Here is a 26,652-nt window from a genome sequence, read left to right as displayed (position 1 = left end):
GCCTTTAGGTCCTTCGTATGGGGTGTCACTTCTTGAAAAAAAGGGGGCATTGAAAGTACTCCCATCGGAGAGGTGTTTTGAGGATGTGCAGCAGATATTAAGAAGTTAATAATTGTTAGGCAAGGAACAACCTAACTTTGAGACTTCGGTGCAGCAGGCAAACTGACTCCCGCTGTGTGCATGTTGGGTCCCTGCCCATAAAGCTAAGACAGGAAGTCAAGCAGAGGAGAAGTCGACGGCTGATTTATTGGAGACACCATCAGAGGACGAGAGGCCAGGGCTGCCACTGTCAGCTGTCACAGAAAGGGGTGGGCGTGCACTGGACAGGAAGATGCTTGAGCCCCTTGAAAGCTCCCATCCCTCAAGGCAGGTGGGAGCCAGTCACCTTGGCGCTCCCTGCCCCCAACCGCCTCCCAGGCCAGCTGAGGCAGAGCAGAGCAGTGGAAGGGGCCTCAGACCAAATGTGCAGGGCTCAGGCACCAGCCGCTGAAGTCCCAGTGGTCACTTCCTTCCTCAGGCCCTTCCGTAGGAGCAGTGGCATGGGCTGGGGACTGGGTAGGACTGCAGTCCCTAACCTGTGCCACTGCTTTTAGGGGAAGGCCTGAGGAAAGAGGTGGCCATGGCCTGGCCTGACCCATAGTTGGTGGATGTGCAGTAGTGTGGGTGGGAGAATAAGGGCTCTCAGGAAAGGAATGGCAGCAACAGGGAGCAGACAATGAGGGCATAGGACAGTTCCCAGGATGGGGCAGGGCTGGCAAAGAGGCGGGCCACGGCCACGTTGGGGTTGCCCTGAGCAGGCTCAAACCACTTCTGGAGACACCGCCCGCTGTTCCGTTGCTCAGGGCTGGCCTTGAAGGAATTGTTCCAAGTGTTCTCACACAGGTCAGCTGGGGTGGGGAAGTAATGGGAGAAAGGGAGGCACTGGGCCCCTTTAGGGCAGCGGTTCTTCCCTGCAGGAGATGGAGGAGGGACACCTTACCTCCTATTCCCTCATCTTTAGCCTTTGCACCTACACCCTTGTGGGGGCCACCAGGGAGCCTGCTCCCCCCACCCAAGGCCTTGTCAGCACCACTCACCCTGACTCCAGTCCCAGCCGCCACGCCAGTTGGATTTGCAGGTGTAAGATGTGCGACAGTCTTCCCACCACTCCTTGCAGTCCTCCTGGCACAGCGGTGCATTCACAACTCGCTCTCCCTGCCCACTTGGGGCCGCCTGCATGTAGTCATAGCCGGAGATCAGAACATTAATAGCAGAGAAGTGAAGACTACTAATAGCTACAGTGGTATTTGTGCCAGGTACCATATGTACATCATCTTTTATACAGTCTCTAAGTACTATTTTACAAATAATACCACTGAGGCTAAGAGATTTAATAGTTTGTCCTGGGCCATACAGCTGGTAGGTACCGAACAGGAGACTGAAACTTGGGCCCATCTAACTCCACCAGGCTTCCCTTGGTGATAGCCCCTCATCCCACTGCTGTCGGAACAGTCTCCCTCATGTGGTTCTCCAGCAGGGGCCTCTGGCTCTGCTCTTGTCCATAGGGAGATGACACCTCCTGTTCTTACTAGCATCATCTTGGAGGCATCAGCATAAGAGATCGGATGGAAGCGCTGGTTGTTAGCATAATAACAGGGCATTGGACAGATCTGCCTCCTACCTCCCACCCCAGGCTTCCCACTGGCCGGATCCAGGGCCCCAGGTTTGGGGAGCACTCATAGAAGCAGATGGCCTGGATGAAGTGCTTCCGACAGCCAGGCATCAGCAGTCCACAGTGGAACAGGTTGAAGTTGTAGAGTGGAGACACGTCTAGGTGGGCTTCCCAGCTTGTCTTGAATGTGCAGCAGGCATTGTCCTTCCAGGGGAGGCACTGAAGCCGGAGGAAGAAACAAAAGGCCCAGGCATAAGGGGCAAGGATCGCTGAGTGTCTAGGGAAGAAGGGCGGTGGAATGAAAATGTCCCTTAGGAGAAGGCCTGAGCAAGTGGGATGCCTTTAGCTGGTAAGCCCCTACATAAGAGGAACCCTGATAACCTCTCGATATTTACCCAAAAAGCAGATGCACCTGCACACTGACTTTCTTCCACAGGCTGCTGCAGCTCTCTAGGAACACAACTTCTAGGCTCTGAGCTTCTGAGAGGCAGCAGAAGCATTTTAGGGCAAAACAGGGAGGAGAGCCTCAGCAAGACCCAGGGGAATCTGGGGTTGCCTGCCAGCTGTGTTCTTCTCCCGACATCCCTGGCAATTGCCTTTAGGAACTTGGGGAGGGGTCACGTAAGTCATATGCTTCCCCAGGACGTGTTGGCCAGGAAGGCTTGTTTCATCTATGCTGGTCAGCAATGGAGCTCTGGGATCACCATCTGCCCCTGCTTTCCCAGTGGCTGGAGCAGTCAGAAATGGGAACTTTGAATCACTTGGCACTATGGTCTCAAAAAGGCATAGGCTCTTTCCATCTAGTTGCCTTTGCTCAAATCCCAACCCCAGGAACCAAATGATCAGGGTTGATGAGGTCCAGAGACTACCTTGGCATTTGTGTCCCTTCCCTGATCTTCCCCATCCCATTCCCAGGTCTGGCCTCTGTACCTCATCGTAGAGCTTGTATTCTGGGCCGGGCTTTCCCTTGTGATGTTTGGCATCCATGCAGATGTTGAGCGGCTCGTCCCCAGGCCAGGTGGGCATGACTGTCCACAGCTCTAGCAGGAGCGGCCACCACCATGCCATGGCCTGTTGCAGAGACACCCATGCTGCACACTCCATGGAAAGGATACCCCACTCTACCCCCTCCATCATAGCAGGCCCCGAAAAAGGAGGATGGGCTTCAATCTTCCTCAAGTGACTGCAACACTCTGGCTGCTTCTAGGACCTTCTGTTGGAGGCAGCATCACGGGAAGTCAGGGCAGGCGAATAATCCTTGGAGGCCTGTCACAGTGCTGGAGGCCTTGCTGGCCCAGCAGAGCCAGGGTCATGCCCAGGCATGAGTCAGACAGGAGGAACCTTCCACATTCAAAGCCTGATCCCCATCACAGGAATGAGGAGGATGGCCCTTCCTCTGGTGTTCCTTGAGCACTATATTTCCAGCTCTGTTCTGGGTAGTAGTGGTAATGAGAGGTGGAGGAAAGAGACAAAATAAAGCGAAAGGCAGAGGGGCCCTGGGCCTCAAGCTCCCAACCACTTAGGAAACAGGGCCCCTCAGTTTCATGACCCAGGAGCCCATGGCTCCCCTAGCCCCCTAGGTCTGGTATGAGCCTGATCTGGACCCATCATGGTGAAATTGGAAACTTCTAGCCTACCCTGAGCTAAGAGCCTCAAACATCCTGGGGAAGAAGAGCCCAGCCCCCTCTTCAGAACCCATCCTCAAGTCTAAATCTAAGGCTGTTTCTCTCCAGAGCACCAGTTTCACCTCAGCCATGGCCTCAAACAGTTTTAAAGAGTCAGGTCTGACAGCTAAAAGGAGGAGAGATGCTGCCCCTTCCAGCGCTCTCTTCACACTCACTGTCAAGGCAGGAGTCTCCAGGTGCTCCTGCTCCCTCCTGCCCCTGAGACTGCGAGGCTGAGAGGAGTTCCACGTCCCGCTCACTTATTACCGAGCCTGGTTTCTACTAGATCCAGGTGCAGGGGCAGAACTCCACGTGGCTCCCATTAAATAGCATCGGTCTCACCCAGCCCTGCAGGCCTCCTGTGGGTTCTGAGGAAGTTTGCTTCCTGAGAGAAACAAAGACCCCGTCGGAGGGAGGATCCGGGGCTCTTCCATAAGTTGCTGGTTTGAGCTCTCAGCTCTGCTGCTCACTAGGCTGGCTGCCATGGAGAAAAGGACTCAAACTCCCTGTAAGTCTCCCCCTCTCTAAAGGAAGTTTTTATTATGGGATTGGGAAAAATGAAGAGAAAGTTCATGAAAAAAAAAAAAAAAAAAACACTTGGCATTGTGCCTGGGATAGAGGAAGTCTTATGGTTTTATTGTTTATTCTTTTATCTTTTTATGTTTTTTATCTTTTATCGTTTGTCCTCTGAAGACTCTCTCTACACCACCCTCCTATGTTCTGTTCTGTAGCTCTACCTGCCCCTTCACTGTTAGCCAAGCATCAGCTCAGTCACCTGGTGGCTTTTCTGACCGTGTCCCTGCACAGCCCACAGGAGCGAGGGTCCCTGCTGGAGAGTAGATCCAGCAGGCAGGATGCAGAGGCGAATGTGGCTTTGGAGACCCAAGAATTTAAACATACGAACAAAGCAAAGTCCTTCCATCACCCACCAAACAGCATCCCTTAGCACACAGGAATTGTCCTGTGAAATATTCTGCCAGTGTTCTCAGCAGTGATAATATTTGCAAGACTATACTTTTCAGCTAAGGAGAGACTGGAAACTTGGATAGGATTCTTGGGAGAGTCCCAAAGATGATAAAAATGCTGGAAAAGGAGTATATTTCTTTGTTTTTATAGTATGTTCTCTCTCTGAAAGTAGCTGAAATCACTGAAGTGTTATTGATGCTAAGGAAGTGAACACACTGAAAGCATTTTCTAATGGAATAGAATAAAACGCATTCTGTGGTGTTCAGCTACACAATTGATGTGTAAAACGCACTCAGGTTGAAAGACGACATTCTCCACACCTGGGTAATCATAGCCACTGACTGCTGAGCACAAGCAAGGACCCAGGCACGAGGCTGGTGCTGTCTACAGGGTCTGATGTCTAAAAAAAAATGACTGCCAGTGTGAACACCCTCCTTGATTTAGCTGTGGGGAAACTGAGGCTCAGTGGCGGGTTGCAGAGCTGGGTTATAAATTCAGGTATGCTCAACTCCCTGTCTAATACTTAAGGACCAGGTGAGGGAGAAACCTCCAGGACTAAAATAGTAGATATGGTCTGGGTCTCAGGTGAAGTCTGCTTTTTTTTTTTTTTAAGTTAAATGCTATAATGAGGTTGTGCATGCATTGTGAGGTGTGTGTTGGCTTTATTCTAGGACCCAGCCGCCCATGTCCCCATCTTAAGCAGAGCCTGGAGCCTCCTCCTGAGGGTCACATACCACGTGGTAACAGCACCTCTACAGCCTGACAAGGGGAGAGGCAGCCTCTCGTGTTCTGCTCAGTTCCTCACGGATATACAGGAAGCTCCCAGTTTTGACAAGGTAAGAGATTTGGGGTTTAAAATGGCTGTGGAGGTGCCAGAGCCAAGAATCCAGACATGAATAATTATTGAAATGGAAATAGGTCCTCTGGTAACCATACTTCATAGGGAGGGAAGAAGGACGAAGGGCGACTTGCCAACGATCTCCAGGACAAAGCTGTAGGAAATGAGCTAAAATTGCAGCCAGCACAGATGCAGGTGGAGGGAGGGAGGGAGGAATTACCCAGCGAGCAAGGCTGCCTTTCAGAGAACCATCAGGCCGACCAGCATCTACCCTCGGCAGACACAGCTTGCAACCCTTGAGCAAAGCTCATTTTTGCCTTATTGTGACTGAGTCTTCCAGAGAAATCTGTTTTCCGACTGAACGCAGATAAATCAAAGCTAACCATAACTAAAACCATTTGAAGCAGCTGATTCAAAACAATATTTTTTCTAAAAAAACACAACACAAACACACAGCAAAACAGAACACTTAAATTTCCAAAAGAAGAGGTACAGCAGACTTCAGAGGGCTCTGAGGGAGGACGAGGAGGGCAGGGCAGTGGGTGAGGCAACCCAGCCGTAGCTCTGGATTGGGGCCACTGGGGATGCTGGGCAGGGATGACTTCCCTCCCCTCTCCCATCCCGAGGTCATCCCGGGGCCTGAAGCCCACTGAGTTTGAGAACAGACTATGAAAGTGAAGAATTAGAGCCAAGAGTCTCCTGGTGAGAATCTGATGTCAGAGGCCAGCCGGAGGAGACTTCAGTGATCCAGAGTTCTTAGTGGGTCTCATGAATTCTCACCCAAAACCCGACTGACCATCCTCATCTAAACTCTTAGCTGGTTTCTGGGTAGGGCAGGTAAACAGGGGCATTGATTTATCCTTCCCTCTGTGTCTGTCCCATGGCCAGAGCTGTTGGTTTAACTTTCCAAATCTCTCTTGAGTCCACGCCCTTCGCTTACTGTCTGGACCATGATCAGCTCTTTCCTTAATTACGGCAGCAGCCTCCAAATTAGCTCTCCCACCATTTTCCAGCGCTCTAACGATGTAGCGGTGATCAGGATGTGACTTTTCAGTATTTCGTTTTCATTTGTGTGAATAGATTTAAGGGGTATAAGTGCAGTTTGGTTACGGGGATATGTTGCATAGTGATGACGTCCGCACTTGTAGCGTTCCCGTTACCCGAGTGACGTACGTTGTACTCATTATATAATTTCTCATACCTCACCCCCTCCCGCCCTTCCGAATCTCTAACGTCTGTTATTCCATGCTCCAAGTCCATGTGTACACAGTATTCAAACTAGCTTCCACTTTTAAGTGAGAAAATGCAGAATTTGACTTTTTATTTGAGTTGTTTTGCTTAAGATCGTGGCTTCAGTTCCATCCATGTTACTGCAGAAAACATGACTTCATTCTTTCGTGCGGATGAATCGTGTTTCGCTGTATATTACCATATTCACTTTATCCATCTGTTAATGGACACTTAGGGTGATTTACTATTGTAAACATAAGAATGCAGGTATATTTTTCATATACTTATTTGTTTTATCAGTATTTTAATTATGAAAGTCTTCAAACATAAAGTCGAGATGATTTTGTAGTGAACTCTCTCTCACATGCCCAGCACTGAGATTTCACCATTACCAGTTTATTATATTTTCTTTACTATATATTTAGCCAACTATCCTTTTCTCCACTGAGGTGTCAGTCTTACTATTTTTTATGCATTTCAAAGTAAATTGCAGATATCAGCAAACTGATGTCTTCCTAAGTGATTCAAACAGGCATATCATTATCCAGTGTTCAATATTTGTTTGCAGTCTTGTTTTTCAGAATGATCTTTTAAGAATATAAAGACAGTTATGATACTCCCATGTTTAAAACCTTTTTAGATCTTAAGGTAAGTCCCAGGTCCTTAACGTGGCACACCAGCCCTTTTAACTGTGGTTTTAATTTACTTTTCAATCTTAATCTGTTGTCCTTGCTCTCACTGATGGTCCGGGCACTCCCGAGGCCCGATGGCTTGTCATTGCACTGCCCCTTGCAGGGGCCCCTCTTCCAGGGCTGTCCCGTCACAGCCCGCCCTCCGTGTGTAGGGATACCTGCTCCTCAGTTTTCAGACCTGATGACTCCCTGTCAGGGAAGCTTGCCTGGCTGTCATGGGCTGGTGAGGGGTCCCGTGGAGCTTATGCTTCCTGCGGTCACTGCACATACCTCCTGCCTTGGAAACGAATTCCTGCAGACAGGCTCAGCCTTGCCTCTCTTTGGGAAGCAGCTCCAGGAAGAGAGAATGGTCACAGGGTCAAACATAGTCCCTGGCCCAGAGCGCATACTCTGCAATTTGTTGAGTAAACGAGGACAAATACCTGAGTAGAATAAAACGGCATTTTTTTTTTTTTTTGAAACGGAGTCTTGCTCTGTCACCCAGGCTGGATTGCAGTAGCACAATCTTGGCTCACTGCAACCTCCGCCTCCCGGGTTCAAGTGATTCTCCTGCTTCAGCCTCCCCAGTAGCTGGAATTACAGGTGTGCACCACCATGCCTGGCTAATTTTTTGTATTTTTAGTAGAGACGGGGTTTCACCATGTTAACCAGGCTGGTCTCAAACTCCTGAACTCGGTGATCCACCTGCCTCAGCCTCCCAAAGTGCTGGGATTACAGGCGTGAGCCACCGTGCCTGGCCCAAACTGTAGTTCTTGAAAACAGTTTTAACTCAGACACTTCTCCACTTTAATCTGACCTATTCTGTCTCTCTTTCCCACCTCTCTTCCTTCCTGCTGCTGACTGTATCAGAGAGCGTTAATAACTAGCAACTAAGGTTTGTGTGCAGTTTTACAATATGCAGTTGTTCTTGATACATTTTCAATCCACCCAGCATCTCTTCATGGAATATTAATTCAGACACTTCCCTGGTTTAACCTGACCTATCCCATCTCTCCCTTTCCCCTCCCTTCTCTCCTTTCCTCCCTCCCTTTCTTCTCCTTTATCATGTGCTCACCTATCCCTCCCTCTCTAACTTAAGGTGACCCCTCCCTTCTCTCTCCTCCAACTCCCCATCCTTCTTCCCATCCTTCTTCCCTCTTTTCTCTTCTCTTTCTCCTCTTCCTCCCTCCCCTCCCCCTCCTCTCTTCCTTCCTATCCTGTCTTTCTTTGCCTTCCCTCCTCTATTCTTCCTCCTTCTAGTTTATAGTGACCTCTCCTCTCAGCCTTTGCTCCCTGCCCCTCCCCTCCCTGCCTTTCCTCTTCCAGTTTTCTTCATTACTCCCAGATTTTCCAACCAGAGCCTCTTCAGTTTCTGATAATTTCTGTGAGATTTCAGAGTGTTAATGCTGGGGCCTCTCATCGCCACTTGAAGAAGGCTGCTTTTTAGGTCTAATCACCACAAGGGAAATGAGTGTGAAGCTCATCAACTGTTGAAGAGAGTCCAAGTAAGGGGAGAACAGAGCAAAACACCAACATTCTGTGGATAAGGAATTAACTGAAAATTACTGACAGGGGAGAAAGCTATGGAACAAAGACAAACGTCGCTCCCTATTTTCCTTCTCAGGCGGACGGCTCCCTTGCTCTTCATCACACTTACACTTATGTCACATTGTCACATTCAAACCAGGCTGCTGCTGGGTAAACCAAAGACCACTAATAACTGGTAACTAAGGTTTGCATGCAGTTTTACAATATGCAACTGTTCTCCATACATTTTCTTTTTTTCTTTTTCTTTTCTTTTTTTTTTTTTTTAATGACGTCTTGCTTCATTGCCCAGGCTGGAGTGCAATGCAATGATCTTGGCTCACTGCAACCTCTGTTCCTGGGTTCAAGCAATTCTCCTGCCTCAGCCTCCCCAGTAGCTGGGATTACAGGCACATGACACCACGCCTGGATAAATTTTGTATTTTTAGTAGAGATATGGTTTCACAATGTTGGCCAGGCTTCACGATGTTGGCCAGGCTGGTCTTGAACTCCTGACCTCAAGTGATCTACCCGCCTCGGCCTCCCAAAGTGCTGGGAGGCATGAGCCACCGTGCCCATCCTCTTAATACATTTTCAATCCACCCAACATCCCTTCCTGGAACTGCCCTTGGACCCTAAGTTCCACCCCAGCTACCAAACTCTTTTCTTCCTAGCCATGTTTTCTATAAAACCTGTGTACGTACATGGTGGTTCCTCTCTGTCACCTCATGTTCATTATCCCTCCCTGCTGCCTGGCTCCACCACTGTTCCCTGGAATCCACTCTTGCCATATTTTGCAGGAGCCTCTAAATTATTCAGTCAAGTGGGCAAGGTCCATCTGTATCCTTCCTGACCCCACAGCTGCCTTTGACCAAAGTACTCAGTCCCCCGGGCCTTCTTGAAACCCACCTCTTCCTGGATTCTCAGGGCTTTCCTCCTACATCTCAAATAGTTCCTTGTTGGTCTCTTTGATAGGTTCCATTTCCTCCATCTGCCCTTTAAGTGCTTTTGGCGCTCTGTTCTTGGGCCTCCTCTTAGGGTACACTGTCTCTCTGGGCAGTCTCACCCTCAACATGGCTTCAATGATGGTCTATATGTGGGTACTCTTAAATCTCTCTCCAGTACTGACCTGTAGAATTACATACCCACATACTTCCAATGGTATTGCATTTGAATTTCTCACAGGCACCATACACTTAACTGTTCTTAGCTCTTCATTCAATCTCCTTTTCTATACTGGCTAATGGGATCCCTTCCCTCCAGTCACCCTGCCTGGAGCTATGCTGGACCCATCTTCCTCTGCCACCTCATGCAAATACTTTAGCATGATAATTTGAGCCTCTACATCATCTGACATGGGTTATGACAGAAACCTCTCTCCTCCCATCCCATTCTCACCCTTCATGCTACCCACACTGAGCTCCTCCCTGCTCTCTGAATGAGCCATCACTGCTCTGTTCCTTTGCACCTGCAGCTCCGTCTGCTGGGAATGACCTTTCCCTGCTTCTCCACTGGGCTGCTCATCATCTTGAGCTCTGCGCAGGCACCATCATCACAAGAGAACCTGCTTTTGCCCCTTCTTCTGTGGACTCCCATGGCATTCAGGGCTTCTTTTCAGCATCATAATTAACACAGGGTAATACTATCTTCTGCATATTTGCTTGCCTCTCCCTCCTTAGACTCTGGAGTTCCTTAAGAGTGAGGACTTTATCCTTCTGTATTAGTCTGTTCTCACACTGCTGTGAAGAAATATGCAAGACTGGGTAGTTTATAAAGGAAAGAGGTTTAATTGACTCATAACTCCACATGGCTGGGGAGGCCTCAGGAAACTTACAATCATGGTGGAAGGCAAAGGAGCAGCAGGCACCTTCTTCACAGGGTGGCAGGACCAGTGAGTGCAAGCAGGGGAAATACCAGATGCTTATAAAACCATCAGATCTTGTGAGACTCACTCACTATCATGAGAACAGCATGGGGGGACCCGCCTCCATGATCCATTACCTCCACCTGGCCCTGCCTTGGACACGTGGGATTATGGGGCTTATAATTCAAGATGAGATTTTGGGTGAGGACACAGCTGAACCATATCACCTTCTGTTACCAGCTCCAGCCAGTTTATGGTACACAGAAGAGCTTCTCAATGTTTGAATAAATGAGCGAGTGAGTGAATGGGATGTGTTAGGTGTGACAATCCACGGGACCTGAACCCGGGGTAGAACTCAGTGTTTCTGACGCCACAGGCCGTGCTCTTTCTTCACAGTCCAATTTTCAGTGAATACCCCCTCATGCCAACCTAGTATGCTTAAAATGAAAAATGCTTCAATAGGCACAAACTTATCAGTAGCTCCTCTCAAAGGATCTTGAAATACTCCTACATATGTTCTTTTAGGCTGGGACAATTTTGCATGGGTATAATACATATGGTCCAATGGCCCCCTGCAGGCATGGCTGCCCAGAGCATGACTCTTAGCGTGACTGTGTTCTCCCTGCATCTCCTTCCTTCACCATCCAAGGATATAAGTCAACGTTGGTATCAGCCTTAGAATTTTATCCATAATCCTATCCTTCCCTATGTGGGAAAGACAGGGCCCCAAACTCCAGCTAAACGAAACTGTCTTCAATACTTTCAACTCTCTGTGATCACAGTTGCTCCACGTTTCTGTACATGCTGTTCTTTTTCACATGGGACCTCCCCCATCATCCTCAAAACGTAGTATCTTCTGTTAGCTGACTTGTTATTTTAGATCTCAAATTGAAGATATCTACATCCAAGGAAGCCCAAATCTGGGTTAAGTGTCCGTCCAGGTAGTCTCTCTCATAGCTCTTAGGTTACCTCCATCACGACACTCGCCACACTATTCCAGATCTGCCTTCCCACCCATGTGTTCTCTACTGGGCTGTAAACTCCTAGACGAGTAGAGACTGTGTCTGTCAGTCTCACCCCTATAACCACAGTTCTGGGTACATGATAGGCACTCAATAGGTATTTGTTAAATGAATAAGTGATTGTTTTTTGGTTAAAGAAAAAAAATAAACTCCTATGATTCATTTTTGCTAAGAAGCTTACCAGGAAAAATTCTGGGAAATCTGAGTTCCTATGTATGGTCATTTTTTATGGTCATATACATTTGTGATATTCATAATTTTTTAAATTATGATAGTTTAGATTTCTACTTTGTAAAAAATGATTGTTTTTCTTCTCTTTATTCACCTCTCACCTATTGCTAGGTGACCTGTGTCTCACCAGGCTCCTCTTCCTGACTCCTCACAGCTCTATAAACCAGGAGGCTTGGCAGATGCAATTGGTGAATTTTTTTTCCCCCTTAGTACACAATTTCAAGTTTGAAGAATGGAATTGGTCAGGTTATACTTCATAGACTAGAGAAAACAAATATGCACCTTTCTGGATTTGTTTTAGTCTTTGTCTTACATTGAAAATGTCTGAGAAATCTCGCAGAATGGTTGGAAGGTACACAGTGTAGTTTATAGTTTTTATAGAAAGAAAATAAAGGAAAGTAAATAGTTTTAAGGTGGCAAATATTTGGCTTGTTATGCCTTTGTGCTTACAAATGAAAAGACAGAGAGAGGAAAATCAATTTTCCAGAGGCTGTGGGTAACTTGCCTTGCAATATAATCATTAAGCCGTTGCCATTTCTAGAAAAGTAAATTTTGTGACTCTTCAGTGACCTTTATTATATATAGACCAATGGGATGTAATATTATGTGAAGCTTTTTAATTGCTTTAAGACTTAAGTCTCTGAAAAATGTTAATAGTTGGGAATATTCGAAGACTTCAATTTATGAAACAATAATAGATTTTAAGTTGCTAAGTATCTCCTCATATTTGAGTTGATGGTTCTGCTTTGTGATCAAAATCTGTGGAATGTCTGGTTGCAATGCATACCGGGGCTTAAGAGGAACCATTGAGGCTCTTGCTGTATTGCCCTTAAAGACAAGCATTGCACTGATTCATAAAAATGTGGAAAGGCTTTATCTCCTCTACCTGCCAAATTCCTTGGCATGGTGTTTTCTTTGAATCTGGAAGAAATGTTCTGGGGTTATTTCTACTGAAGGATAAATGGTCTCTTTGGGTAAAGTGAAGGAACCCAGGATATGAGAATGTTGTTCTCAGAGGTGTGTCTTACCCATTCCATGAAGAAGGGGAAGGCAACTAAGATTTCTCAAGCATTGGCTCTGTTCCAGTTCCCATACCAAACTCTTGACACATCCCATCTCACTGCCTGTCTGCTAGTCAAGGGCAACGATTTTGTCATATATGAATGTCTTTGGGAATATACCAGTTTACGTTGATTGGTATGAATGACTACTAAATGAAGGAATGAGCAAAAAATCCTATGTAGGTGTTCTAAACCCATTTTTAAAGACCACCTTGAAGAAGTTAAATTAAGTTGTTCAGTCTTATCTCCTTATCATACAACAGAAGATTTATTAGTAATAATTAAGTTTATTTACTTATTTTGTTTGAGACAGGCTCTCACTTTGTTGCCCAGGCTGGAGTGCAGTGGCATGATCACAGCTCACTGCAGCCTCAAACTCCTGGGCTCAAGTGATCCTCCCACCTCAGCCTTCCAAGTGGCTGGGACTACAGGCATGTGCCACCACACCTGGCTATTTTCTTTTTCTTTGCAGAGATGGGCCTCGCTATTTTGCCCAGGCTGGTCTCAAACTGCCAGGCTTAAGGGATCATCACCCCACCTCAGCCTTCCGAAGTGCTGGGATTACAGGTGTGAGCCACCACACCTGGCCAATAGTTAACCTTATATCACAGTACAGTACAGGACACAGTACTTGTGTTCTTAATGACAAGAATATATTCTGAGAAATGTGTTAAATTTTGACATCATGCAAACATCATACAGTGTACTTAAACAACCCTAGAGGGTATAGCCTACCACACACCTAGGCTGACATAATGTTATAGCCTATTGCTTCTAGGCTACAAACCTATACAGGCTACAAACCTAGGCAGGATGTTACTGTACTGAATACTGTAGGCAATTGTAACACAATAATAAGTGTTTTTACATTTAAACATACAAAAGGTACAGTAAAAATATAGTATTATGATCTAACAGGGCCACAGTCATCACTGTCATATGTGGTCCACTCTTTGTATTTAAGCTACAAAATATGAAAGGAAAAGAGTGAATATCATCCAAGAATCTGCATTCTGTCCCATGGAAAGGATGAGCATTTTCTGTACACAGGATAGTTGTGTCATGTTAGGGGGAAGTATCACTTTGTTGTCTTTATTTGGATATTAAATATGGCTTAAGGGGATGTGTATGGGTGCCAAGTTGTCAAAGGGTGGATTCATGTGGTTGTTATGTACGAAATTGCCCCAGGTTATCATACAGCAACCCTAAATGCCATCACCCCAACTACGGTCATGAAGAAACTGGGGTTTAGAATATCTCTATTTTTTGCTTCACTTTACCATGTACCATTCTCTGAAGGATGTTTTCTGAAGTTCCAGTCTCCAAAATAACAGATTCTTTCCATGATGAAAATGTTTGGGAAACATTTGTGTTATCACTACCTCCCGAGGACTTAAAGTGTACATGCACAATGTGTTACAGACATTGTGTAAAGACATTTCTTTTTTTTATACAGAGTCTTGCTCTGTCACCTCGGCTTGCCAGTATTTTATTAAAGATTTTTGCATCTATGTTGATCACGGATATTGGCCTGAAGTTTTCTTTTCTTGTTGAGTCTCTGCCGGGTTTTGGTATCAGGATGATGTTGGTCTCATAAACTGATTTGGGAAGGATTCCCTCTTTTTGGATTATTTGGAATAGTTTCAGAAGGAATGGTACCAGCTCCTCTTTGTATGTCTGGTAGAAGTCGGCTGTGAACCCATCAGGACCTGGGCTTTTTTGGATGGTAGGCTCTTAATTGCTGCCTTAACTTCAGACCTTGTTATTGGTCTATTCAGGGTTTCTGCTTCTTCCTGTTTTAGGCTTGGGAGGAGGCAAGTGTCCAGGAATTTATCCATTTCTTCCAGGTTTTCTAGTTTATGCACATAGAGTTGCTTGTAATAATCTCTGATGATGGTCTGAATTTCTGTGGAATCTGTGGTGATATCCCCTTTATCATTTCTTATTGCATCTATTTGATTATTCTCTCTTTTCTTTTTTATTAATCTGGCTAGTGGTCTATTTTGTTGACCTTTTCGAAAAACCAGCTCCTGGATTAATTGATTTTTTGAAGGGTTTTTTGTGTCTCTATCTCCTTCAGTTCTGCTCTGATCTTAGTTATTTCTTGTCTTCTGCTAGGTTTTGAGTTTTTTTGATCTTGCTCCTCTAGCTCTTTCAATTTTGACGATAGGGTGTCAATTTTAGATCTCTCCTTTCTTCTCATGTGGGCACTTATTGCTATATATTTTCCTCTAGAGACTGCTTTAAATGTGTCTCAGAGATTCTGGTATGTGGTGTCTTCGTTCTCATCGGTTTCGAAGAACATCTTTATTTCTGCCTTCATTTCATTGTTTATCCAGTCAACATTCAGGAGAAAGTTGTTCATTTTCCATGAAGCTGTGCGGTTCTGAGTTAGTTTCTCAATTCTGAGTTCTAACTTGATTGCACTGTGGTCTGAGAGACTGTTTGTTATGGTTTCCGTTCTTTTGCATTTGCTGAGGAGTGATTTACTTCCAATTATGTGGTCAGTTTTAGAGTAGGTGTGATGTGGTGCTGAGAAGAATGTATATTCTGTGGATTTGGGGTGGAGAGTTCTGTAAATGTCTATTAGGTTTGCTTGGTCCAGGTCTGAGTTCAAGTCCTGGATATCCTTGTTAATTTTCTGTCTCGTTGATCTGTCTAATATTGACAATGGGGTGTTAAAGTCTCCCACTATTATTGTGTGGGAGTCTAAGTCTCTTTGTAAGTCATTAAGAACTTGCCTTATGCATCTGGGTGCTCCTGTATTGGGTGCACATATATTTAGGAACGTTAGCTCTTCTTGTTGCATTGATCCTTTTACTGTTATGTAATGTCCTTCTTTGTCTCTTTTGATCTTTGTTGCTTTAAAGTCTATTTTATCAGAGATGAGAATTGCAGCTCCTGCTTTTTTTTGCTCTCCATTTGCTTGGTAAATCTTCCTCCATCCCTTTGTTTTGAGCCTTTGTGTATCCTTGCATGTGAGATGGGTTTCCTGGATACAGCACACTGATGGGTTTTGGCTTTTTGTCCAATTTGCCAGTCTGTGTTTTTTGATTGGGGCATTTAGTCCATTTACGTTTAGGGTTAATATTGTTATGTGTGAATTTGATCCTGCCATTATGATGCTAGCTGGCTGTTTTGCCCATCAGTTGATGCTGATTCTTCATTGTGTTGATGCTCTTTACCATTTGGTACGTTTTTGGAGTGGCTGGTGCTGGTTGTTCTTTTCTACGTGTAGTGACTGTTTCAGGAGCTCTTTTAAGGAAGGCCTGGTGGTGATGAAATCTCTGAGTACTTGCTTGTTTGCAAAGGATTTTATATTTCCTTCACTTATGAAGCTTAGTTTGGCTAGATATGAAATTCTGGGTTGAAAGTTCTTTTCTTTAAGGATGTTGAATATCGGCCCCCACTCTCTTCTGGCTTGTAGGGTTTCTGCTGAGAGATCTGCTGTAAGTCTGCTGGGCTTCCCTTTGTGGGTAACCCGACCTTTCTCTCTGGCTGCCCTTAGCATTTTCTCCTTCATTTCAACCCTGGTGAATCTGATGATTATGTGCCTTGGGGTTGGTCTTCTTGAGGAATATCTTTGTGGTGTTTTCTGTATTTTCTGGACTTGAATATTGGCCTGCCTTACTAGGTTGGGGAAGTTTTCCTGGATAATATCCTGAAGAGTATTTTCCAGCTTGGATTCATTCTCTTCGTCACATTCAGGTACACTTATCAAATGTAGATTAGGTCTTTTCCCATAGTCCCATATTTCTTGTTGAATTTGTTCATTCCTTTTTTCCCTGTTTTCTCTAATCTTGCCTTCTCATTTTATTTAATTGAGTTGATCTTCGACCTCTGATATCCTTTCTTCTGCTTGGTCAATTCAGCTGTTAAAACTTGTGCATGCTTCGTGAAGTTCTTGTGTTGTGTTTTTCAGCTCCATCAATTCACTCATATTCCTCTGTAAGTTGTCCATTCTCGTTAGCATTTCATCAAGTCTTTTTTCAAGGTTCTTAGTTTCTTTGCATTGGGTTAGAACATGTTCTTTTAGCTCACAAAAGTTTCTTATTATCCACTTTCTGAAAGCTGATTCTGTAATTCCCTCACACTCATTCTCCATCCAGTCTTGTTCCCTTGCTGGTGGGGAGTTGTGCTCCCTTGTAGGAGGAGAAGTGTTCTGATTTTGATGTTTTCGTCCTTTTTGTGCTGGTTTCTTCTTCTCATCTTTGTAGATTTATCTGCCTATTGACTTTGTGGTTGCTGTCTTTCTGATTTTGGTAATTTTAAGTCTGCAGCAGCAGAACTCATAAACCCCCTTTTTCTTCCCTCCTGGTGTTCTGTCCCAGGGAGTTAGGGCTTTATGATTTTCTGCTGTCTTATTGTTGATTTCCCTGCCCAGAAGGTGGCAGCCTAGTCTCCCTCAGCCTGCAGAGGCTTCGCTGAGCTGCTGTGGGCTCCGCCCAGCTTCCTTGTGAACTTCCCTGCAGTCCTGTTTATATGGGTGTAGTTAGAACTGCTTCTGCTATGTTGGCCCGCCCCTGTAGTGATGGAGTCTCTGTAGTGGCGGGTTGCCTTGGTTATGGCAAATTGCCCTGGGAACTGCAGGGTGTGCCCTAATGGAGGACGCCCCTCCGCCACAGAGCTGTACCGACCCAGGTTCAGTTGTGTTTCCTGTTGTGCTTTCTTTGCCCAGGAATCTCCTGGCTTGACTCCCTGTTTCAGCTTCCCTTGCTGGCTTACAGGGGACTCAGTCTCACTCACTCTGCAGGAGGAGCCACTGCCCCTGCCTCAGGGTGTAGGCCTAGCAGCTGCGCCAGTCAAACCAGCGGCGCTGGCGACCCGTGGGGCTCTTCCGCCTGTGAATCTCCTGGTCTGTGGGCAGTAAGAATCCGCTGCCCTGTGAGCCATTGCGTCAGCTGAAGTGGTGGCTCTGAGATTCGTGGCGTGTTTTTGGCCTGGGGAATCTCCTGGCTTGATTCCCTGTTTCAGCTCCCCTTGCTGGCTTACAGGGGACTTGGTCTCACTCACTCTGCAGGAGGAGCCACTGCCCCTGCCTCAGGGTGCAGGCCGAGCAGCTGCGCCAGTCAAACCAGTGGCGCTGGTGACCTGTGGTGCTCTTCCGCCTTTGAATCTCCTGGTCTGTGGGCGGTAAAAATCCGTCTGGAAATGTGGCGTCCACTCACCCTCTGTGCTTTCTCTCGGAGCTGCAATTGCGAGTTCCTCCTAATCGACCATCTTGGATCTCTCATCACACTAACAGAGATTTTTGATCAAACATCTGGCATTGCCAAATTTCTTCTCTCCCTCTGTCCAACTAGCTTCTCATGAGTCCTCACCTAACATTCCCTCTCTGTCCAGAAGGGGGTAAAAGTTGGGGAAATGCCAATTTCAATTTTATTATGCATTTATTCATTCATTTTAAAATTTCATAAATATTTTCCATGAGCAAGGTATCGTTGTAGGAACTGAGAGTAAAAGAGGGGACTAAGAGGCAAAGTATCTGCTCCCATTGAGTATACATTCTAGTGGGAGGAGCCAGAAAATTAAAAAAAAAAAAAACAGATAAGTAAAAAGAAAGAAGATTATGATGTGCTATGAGCCTATAAAAGTACTGATGTCATTATTCTGGAATTGTAGCTACTTCCATTTGGGTGGCCAAGAAAGACCTCTCTGGGGAGGTGACATTTGAGTTTAATGATGAGAAGAATTCTTTTCTGTGAAAATCTGAGAGAAAACTGTTCCAGAATCTATTATGTACAAAACCCTGTGCTGGGAACATTAAGAGGCAGAGAATTGGGTAAGAGGAATCCCAATGCCCACAGATACAAACATAAGAATTGCTTGGGTCAGTAGAAGTTGTGAGATATCACTATAAGCCAGGAGATTATGACAAACTCTAAACTAAAAACCCTAAACCCAAACTAAAAAAAGAGAGGAATAAATACAACACTTGGGATAGAGGAGGGAAGGTGGCATCTATGCTACTTATCTTCCTTAAGGAATGATATATCCCATTCTCAGAAATAGCATAGGACCACAAAAGCCTATGGAATCAAATATATGAGTTTTGAAACAATCAGTGTTTCATTTGCTTAAGATGACCTAAAATTTGCAAATGTATTGTCTTTCTAGAAACTAGCAGCAGAGAAAACTGAATAGCACTTGATAGGCTTCATTTGATGATGACATTGCTGTCATGCTATCTCTGCCTGGTAGTATTTATGGGGGACAGCTTTCTCTCCCATGGCTTCTCCTTGTGAGAGGCATCAGTCACACTTCCCCACCCTCACACTCAAACTCCTTAGGGGGAGGAGGAATGATCTAAATGGTGATTATGGGATGAGAGGTTGGCAAAGTATGGTCAGTACTTCCCTCTTCTTTTTGGGGGTCTACTCAGCATTCTGGTTTGCTCCTTTGTGCTGTAAGTTTTTCAGGTGCAGGCTGCAATCAGGAGGCCTGAAATTGCTTAGCACTGCCTGTGGCTGGGCAGGTAAGCTCTGTTTGAAGGTTAGGATTAGGAATCCGTGTTTTTCAATATTAACTTTATCAGTAATAAAGCCAGTATTTGAATGCCCATCTGCTTTTCCTTCTCTATTCTTAAGTGGTTCCAAACTCAGATGGGAAAAAAGTAATGCTATTTATTTTGTCTGTCTCAAATCCCTACAGAATTTTCCTCATTTGCCATCAGCTCTTGCTTGTCCATATTGGACTCAAGTCTTCCTAGTTTTCTATTAACTAATATTTCATTTATTAACACCATTATTTTAATATTTTAGCCATGGATGATTATAAATTATTTATTAGAAATGGCATTATTTGAAAATGATTTTAAAGAGAAGTTTTTCTCCTCATTAGTAATATCTGACTGTCTAAGATTAGGAGAAATAATTATACCTCAGGGCAGTGTTTTCCAACCCATGGGTCAAAACTCATTCAGCCATAATGACAATTTAATGGGTCCTGACAGCACTTTAAAACAATAAAATAGAATAGAAACTATCAGACTATATCACACACAGAGAATTATTTAATGATTTTTTTTGCTCTAGTTGTATTTGTGTTGAGGGTGTGTATGTGTGTCTCAGAGGGGGCGTATTGGGTAACAACATAAAAAATATTTTGTGGCAAAAACAAGCTAGTCACTTTCCAATGAACACACAAATAAGCAACGTCCCACGGCCTCTTTTGTTCTTAGGAATGGTTGTATGCCCGAGTTTTAGTTAACAGCATACCAGTGAAAGTGATGAATGTCACTTATAGATCTGGTCCATAAAAATATGCCACACAGTTCTCTCCTCTCTTCTGATATACCCCCTGGAGGCTAAATGCCAAGCCCAGAACAACTCTGGAAACTATATGTTGAAGATGGCTGTCTTTACCAATATGAATCCCTGAATGGTTGTATGGAACAAACCCTTTACCACCTCCCCTCCTCACCCCCAGCACCAATGTGACCCTATGAGAATAAGAAAAGACTTCTAATATGGCAAGCTACTCAGATTTGAGGGTGAGGGGTTACCTGCTACAGCAGATAGTGTTATCTTAACAAGCAAGTATTTCTTACTATTCATTTAAAAGCAACTGTGAGCGCTTTAATTATTCAGGACCCTGGACAGTGACACAATAGTACCCTATCACCCACTCCCATGGAACAGGACTGTCAGGCTAAGCCTGCAAAGTCTTGTAATGTGTGGCAAGCCAGATTCATATGTCTCTCCATATGTTACCCTACTGACCCCAAGGCCATCATATTTGTTGAGTGGGAGCTATATAATTGTCTTTGGTTGGAATTTTCATAGATGAAAAGCGAGAAGACCACATAAAGTTGGGGGCCAGCATAAACAAAAAGATGAGATCAAGGAAACTTGGTTACAGTGAGCCCGTTCATATGCCTGGAGCACAAAGTTTCCCTGCTTTATAAGGCAGCCATCACATTTCACAGATGAGGAAGCTAAAGCATGGAGAGGTCAAATCGTTTACTTAAGATTTCACCAGGTAAGGCAGAGCCACAGTTGAATGTAGACAGCTTGAAGTCGTAGTCCTGGTTGCTAGCCATAATGCCCCGGGGAGATGGTTCATCTATTGTTAATGGCCTCAGGAGCACGTGGGATATTAGAAACAGTTGGCTTTGGATTACCAAGATATGGGGCTGCTACTGGGACTCAGACACTAGTATAAATTCCAACTTTATATTAGTACATGTTTTTATTAAACTTAATTAGTTCATAATGCATACCTAGGAGGAACCATGGTATGGGGTAGGAATAATAAACACTTTATAGAAGAAGGCCCTCTTCTTCAAATGAAATCTCAGGTAAAAGCCCAATGTTTAACACAAACAGAAGCAGAGATGCTCTTGATGGAGCAAGGATAGAGAACCCGGGACCTCATACTGCCGGACAGCCACTCATACTAACTCTCCTCATGTTACCCAAGGCCTCTGTGGCATACAATTTAAAATCCATCAGTATAGAGGATAGAGCATGAACATTTGGGTTAGACAAGCCTCTACCTGATTGGTTGCTTGCTTGCTTCATCTTATTTATTCCTTCACGTATTCATTGATCAACAAATATTTATTGAAGATCATGTGCTAGGTACACTGGTTTGAATCCTGACCTCACAGCTAATTAGCTGTATGATTTTAGCATCTTTCTTAGTCACATTGGGCTTTATTTGCTTTCTTTGAAAATATACGAAACATAGTGATAACTGCCTCACAAATCTTCAGGATTACAAGAAAAAGCGGCGGTGTTTGTGGTATTCAGGGAGCTCCTGGCCCTTACTGAGTGTTCTCATTGAATATTTGTTCCTTCTTCACTTCCTATGCTGATCTTCAGAGTATGATGTAATTTAGAGAAAAGTCATTTTAGAGACACATCTAATACACACAGTCACACAAAGACAGAAACATTTTTAAAACAGCTCTACATGTTTCCATTCCTTTCCACAGCAGGAGCCCACTTCTCTGGTATACTTTGTTTCAAACCTGTATGAAACTTTGAAAGTCTTCTTCTTTCTTCCCCTGTCACCTTTAGCTTAATACCATTTCTCAATTCCTGTTCTTGGACACAGCAAGAAACAGCCCTTCCTACCAATCTTCTCTTCATTTTCTTAGTCTGAACTTCCCCAACTCTTTCTCTCAGAATCTTCCTCAGATTAGCTGATCCCAGCTTCTTCTCTGTTAGTATCTGCTGAGCTACCCCTACTTAAAACAGAAAAAGCAATTTTCACAGATTGAAAAAAAAAATTACTTTTCAGAACATCCAGAATCTTCCAGTTATCAGAGGATTTCACCCTCATTTCTTCTGGGTAAAGTGTGTTTCTTCAGCGTTGGTGGAAGACTAAACTTGGCCTGGCTTTGCAAATGGCCATTAATGATGGGGGTTAGTACTAAACAGACTTTAACAGTTTCCCAAGGAACAGGAATCAACCAGCAACCACTATCGGATTTCTAAACTTATATTATTCAAGTCAGCAAAGAAACTACACGTTTCAAATTTTCTCTAAGGGCAAACACTTCATTCATTAGACAGATCATGTAATGGCTATGAATGGAGGCTCTGGAGCTAGACTGCCTGCATCCAAATCCCAGCTCTCTCTCATATTAGCTGTGTGAAAAATGAGCATATTAATAGTGCCTATCTCATCATATTCTTATGTAGTTACAATCATTTTAAATGTTTATTACATTGCTTCACGTACAAAAACACTCAATATATGTTATCTATTATTGTAATTACCATTATTTTAAAACAGTATTCTGAAGAGTGTTTTCAGAGCTCTGGTAGTGGATGAGTACATCTCAGGCAAATTATAAGAAATAAAACATTTGCCAGGGTCTATGTTGGAGAGAGAAAAGTGAAAAAGACTAACTCTTTATAGATTCCTTTAGCTCTCACCATGAAGGAGGAAGATTGTATTCACATCCTTGGATCTTTTCCTGCCTTCTCTCTAGCGATATGGTAGGCATGCAATCATGATTGCAGAGTGAGTGAAAGAGAATGAGTGAATAAATGAATGGATGAGTAAGCAAATGAACAAACAAGCAGATCACTGGTAGTGGAAGAAACTTAGCAGTCATGTTCTTTCCATAGTCTCTGATACTCAGTCTATCTATCATACTTCACCCAAATACACAGGTCTGATGTGCTCCACTCTTTCAAATGAAGAATCCTGTTGATCGCTACATATTGTCCCTCATCTTCCACCCACACAAACCAAAATAGGGTTCTTGGCTTCCGGCTGTGCTTTCTGGGCTTCTTTGTGCATTTTCCTGGCGTCCTCTTGGTCTGCTCCATCACTGGCCTCTGCTTTCCAGGAAGGCACAGTAGGAGCCTACATGTCCGGTATAGAATAAAACAGTCCTAGCACTGCCCTGGGAAGAAACAGATAGTGCTGTGGGAAACACATATTCACCCATCCAAATCCAAAGAGTGGACTCGGAGACATGAAGCACAGTCAAAGTGAGACCTTTAATAGCGGTCTAGCCAGACTGGGTGTCTGGTAGGCAGGCACAGCCCCGGCCGCACAGCAGGTAATTTATCGCCTAGCCTGTAAGTCCCTCCTCCAGTTCCTGACGGGCCGAGTATCCTAGGTTCACAATCTTCCCGGACATGGCCTGAGTTTCATCATCCCCCTCATAAGGTTATACCCTGTCCCTCTTCCGGCTTAAGTTCTGATTTCCCGATAATGAAACTTTCTTCCTTTTTATGGGATGACCCCCCACTACATTTTGTTTGCTTGTCGTGACTTTCTAGGTGCACGAGCTGCACGGTTTATTATATCTGCCTGCTGACTGCCAGTATTTAGATTCCTATCAAGCCTTGAAAATGGACCATTTAAAATGTTTTCTCACAGTACCTTGTGGCTCTGCTTTTCAGAAACACTGGAGGACACTCATAGTCACAGGAAGACTAGAACATTCATGGATAGCAGGCCTGAATTTTCTGGAAAGAACTCTTGGACTCAGGTTTCAAAAGGGAGAGAATTTCCATGTGAGGCTGTGGAGTGTTAGCATGTCTGCTGGATGGTTCTCTCGTGTATCGACTCAACTAAGGTAAGTCACATTTTTCTTTTTTTCTATATATATATATACTTTTCCCATCCCCCCATCACCTATATCTGGCATTTCTCCTCATGTTATCCGTTCCCAGTCTCCCTCCTTGTGTCCCCGTGTTCTCATTGTTCAACACCCGCCTATGAGTGAGAACATGTGGTGTTTGATTTTCTGTTCCTGTGTCAGTTTGCTGAGAATGGTGGTTTCCATATTCAAGGACACAAACTCATCGTTTTTTATGTCTGCATAGTATTCCATGGTGTATATGTGCCACATTTTCCTTGTCCAGTCTATCATTGATGGGCATTTGGGATGGTTCCAGGTCTTTGCAATTGTAAACAGTGCCACAGTGAATATACGTGTATGTTTTGTAACAGAATAATTTACAATCCTTTGAATATATACCCAGTAATGGGATTGCTGGGTCAAATGGAATTTCTATTTCTAGGTCCTTGAGGAATCACCACACTGTCTTCCACAATGCTTGAACTCATTTACACTCCCACCAACAGTGTAAGAGTGTTCCTGTTTCTCCACATCCTCTCCAGCATCTGTTGTCTCAAGATTTTTTAATGATCGCCATTCTAACTGGTGTGAGATGGTATCTCAATGTGGTTTTGATTTGCATTTCTCTAATGACCAGTGATGATGAGCATTTTTTCATATGTTTGTTGGCCTCATATATGTCTTCTTTTGTAAAGTGTCTGTTCATGTCCTTTGCCCACTTTTGAATGGCTTTGTTTGTTTTTTTCTTGTAAATCTGTTTTAGTTATTTGTAGTTCTTTGTAGATTCTGGATATTAGCCCTTTGTCAGATGGGTAGATTGCAAAAATATTTTCCCATTGGGTTGGTTGCTGGTTCACTCTAATGATTGTTTCTTTTGCTGTGCAGAAGCTCTGGAATTTAGATCCCATTTGTCTATTTTGGGTAAGCCCCATTTTTCTAACATGGCAGTGACATGATGCACAATTTTCTGTGGAATGAGACAGTGTACAGGATATATTTTTAGAAATTTCTCGGGGCGACCTGATACAGGGGCTTTCTTTCAGTGTTACGAATGCACTGGAAGTGGAAAGGGGCAATGCTTGCAGTTTGGTCAGATCAAGGTGGGCAGTAACAATGCAGCTGAGCATAGAACACAGTGAATTCAGATTGTAGCAACTGTAACAACCTATTGCTATACTCAAGTGTCTTTTCTTATTTCTTTCAACCACCAAAGAGGAAGTGATAACTTAGGACAAGGTGTGAAAAAAGAGGAGTTGTCAATAACTATATATCAAAGTGCTATGTCCACTGTTGAGTGCTCCACTGTTGGGTTAGTTTAATGGCATTTATTTTTATTTACACAATTTTTAAATGATTAAAATCTAGTATGTAGAGTCACCTACGTGACTGACAAGCCCAGCCCAAGTTACTCTGACACACTGACTCCCACAGCATAAGAGGGATCAATCTGAAGTTCTATCCTTAGATCTAAATATCACTTGTACAAATGAGGTTATAAATGACAGCCATTTGGAGAGTTGTCTTAGGCTCAGACAATCTGGATTAGAATCTCACTTCCACCACTTACAGTATTGCGCAAACTATTAGACTTCTGTGAGCCTCAGTTTCTTCATGTGTAACACTTGGTTAATTATGCTAGCCTTGAAGGATTATTTAAGGATTTTGTAAATTAACACTTATTAAGTGCCTGGAACTTTAGTGAATGGTCAATTATTTATCATCCCTCCCTTTACCCTCCACTGGGCAGAGGACCCTCTAGGACATCCCAAGCAGAGGGCCTCCTGAGCTCCAGGAGAGGTCACATTTTTATTTTTCAATCTCTATATCAAAGACAAGGTGAAGGGAAACAGCCTGTCTCATATCCATTTCAGGATGTGTTTTGTTTCACTTTCCCCTAATAATTATCTGACTTAGGATTTTGATGCTTGGCCATTGCTCAGCCTATTCTCTATTTCCATCCTAATTCTTGCCCTCTCTCTCCACAATATTCTTCCTGATGCATGCTTGGTATTTGCTGGGTCTCTCCTTGGGGAGAAAGTTGACATAAGGTAATCAGCCCTCAGGACTAATGCTAATATTGCTTTAGTGATTCCTTGCAATAAGGTTGCTAAGCTTGTTTTAATGTTATCTCTCCCCACAATATTCTTCCTGATGTGCCCTTGGTATTTGCTGGGTCTCTCCCTGGGGAGAAAGTTGAGATAAGGTAATCAGCCCTCAGGACTAATGCTAATATTACTTTAGTGATTCCTTGCAATAAGGTTAAGCTTGTTTTAATGTTTCCTTTAATAACTTCCTCTCCTGTAGCAAAAAACAAGCACAAAATGATGTTGGTGGCAGTGGTGAGGGTGTGAGTAGGCAGGAAGAAAGAAAAACAAGAAAATAGAATTGTAGCATAGGTATAGTAGATACGGAATTTTGTAATTTCTGTAAGTGCAATTATAGAAAATATAGGCATTAAAATCCGTGAACAACTATAGCTTGAATTATATTTTCCCTATGAAACTTTTACTGAGACCACATAAAAGGGTTCATCAGAGATATCTATTCCAAGGAACGCATGTAGCGAGGTACTGTAAGGCACAGGAGTAAGTATGGGGCATTGGCAATTGAAGGCTTGGGTTCCAGCTGTGACTTTGCCATTGACTATCTGTGTGACCTCAGGTAATTTACTCTCTCTGGGAGTCAGATTTCTCATCTGTAAATTGGCAATGGTATTACCTGTCAGTGTGTGAGGATTAAATGAGAGAATGCATACATTCTGTCTAGCACTGTGAGCAGACCCCTTTATGAGTCCAAGCACCTTTATTAATAAATTCAGGATAACGTGACCTGCCTCGAGGACCTCAATGCTTCTGAAAATGAGGGCATGCTTTGAAACAG

At 44.1% G+C, this 26,652-nt stretch overlaps 1 protein-coding gene across 1 annotated transcript in view; it reads right to left on the bottom strand.

Annotated features, from left to right (window-relative positions):
* Positions 1-227: 227 nt before the first annotated feature.
* The window catches only part of LOC105711902 (pannexin-1), a 189,159-nt gene continuing 162,734 nt past the window's right edge, over positions 228-26,652 (bottom strand). The window contains exons 3-6 of the mRNA XM_064365425.1: positions 2,582-2,722; positions 1,661-1,870; positions 1,077-1,212; positions 228-950 (exon numbers count right to left, since the gene is read on the bottom strand). Of these exons, the coding sequence (XP_064221495.1) occupies positions 682-950; positions 1,077-1,212; positions 1,661-1,870; positions 2,582-2,722 (756 nt within the window). The 3' untranslated portion in view covers positions 228-681. The remainder of the gene's footprint in view (positions 951-1,076; positions 1,213-1,660; positions 1,871-2,581; positions 2,723-26,652) is intronic.

This window comes from Aotus nancymaae, unplaced genomic scaffold (genome assembly GCF_030222135.1).
Source record: "Aotus nancymaae isolate 86718 unplaced genomic scaffold, 86718_ANA_hifiasm-v0.15.2.pri h1tg000059l, whole genome shotgun sequence".
Taxonomy (NCBI): Eukaryota; Metazoa; Chordata; class Mammalia; order Primates; family Aotidae; genus Aotus; species Aotus nancymaae.
This window is presented reverse-complemented; position numbering and strand designations above follow the sequence as displayed.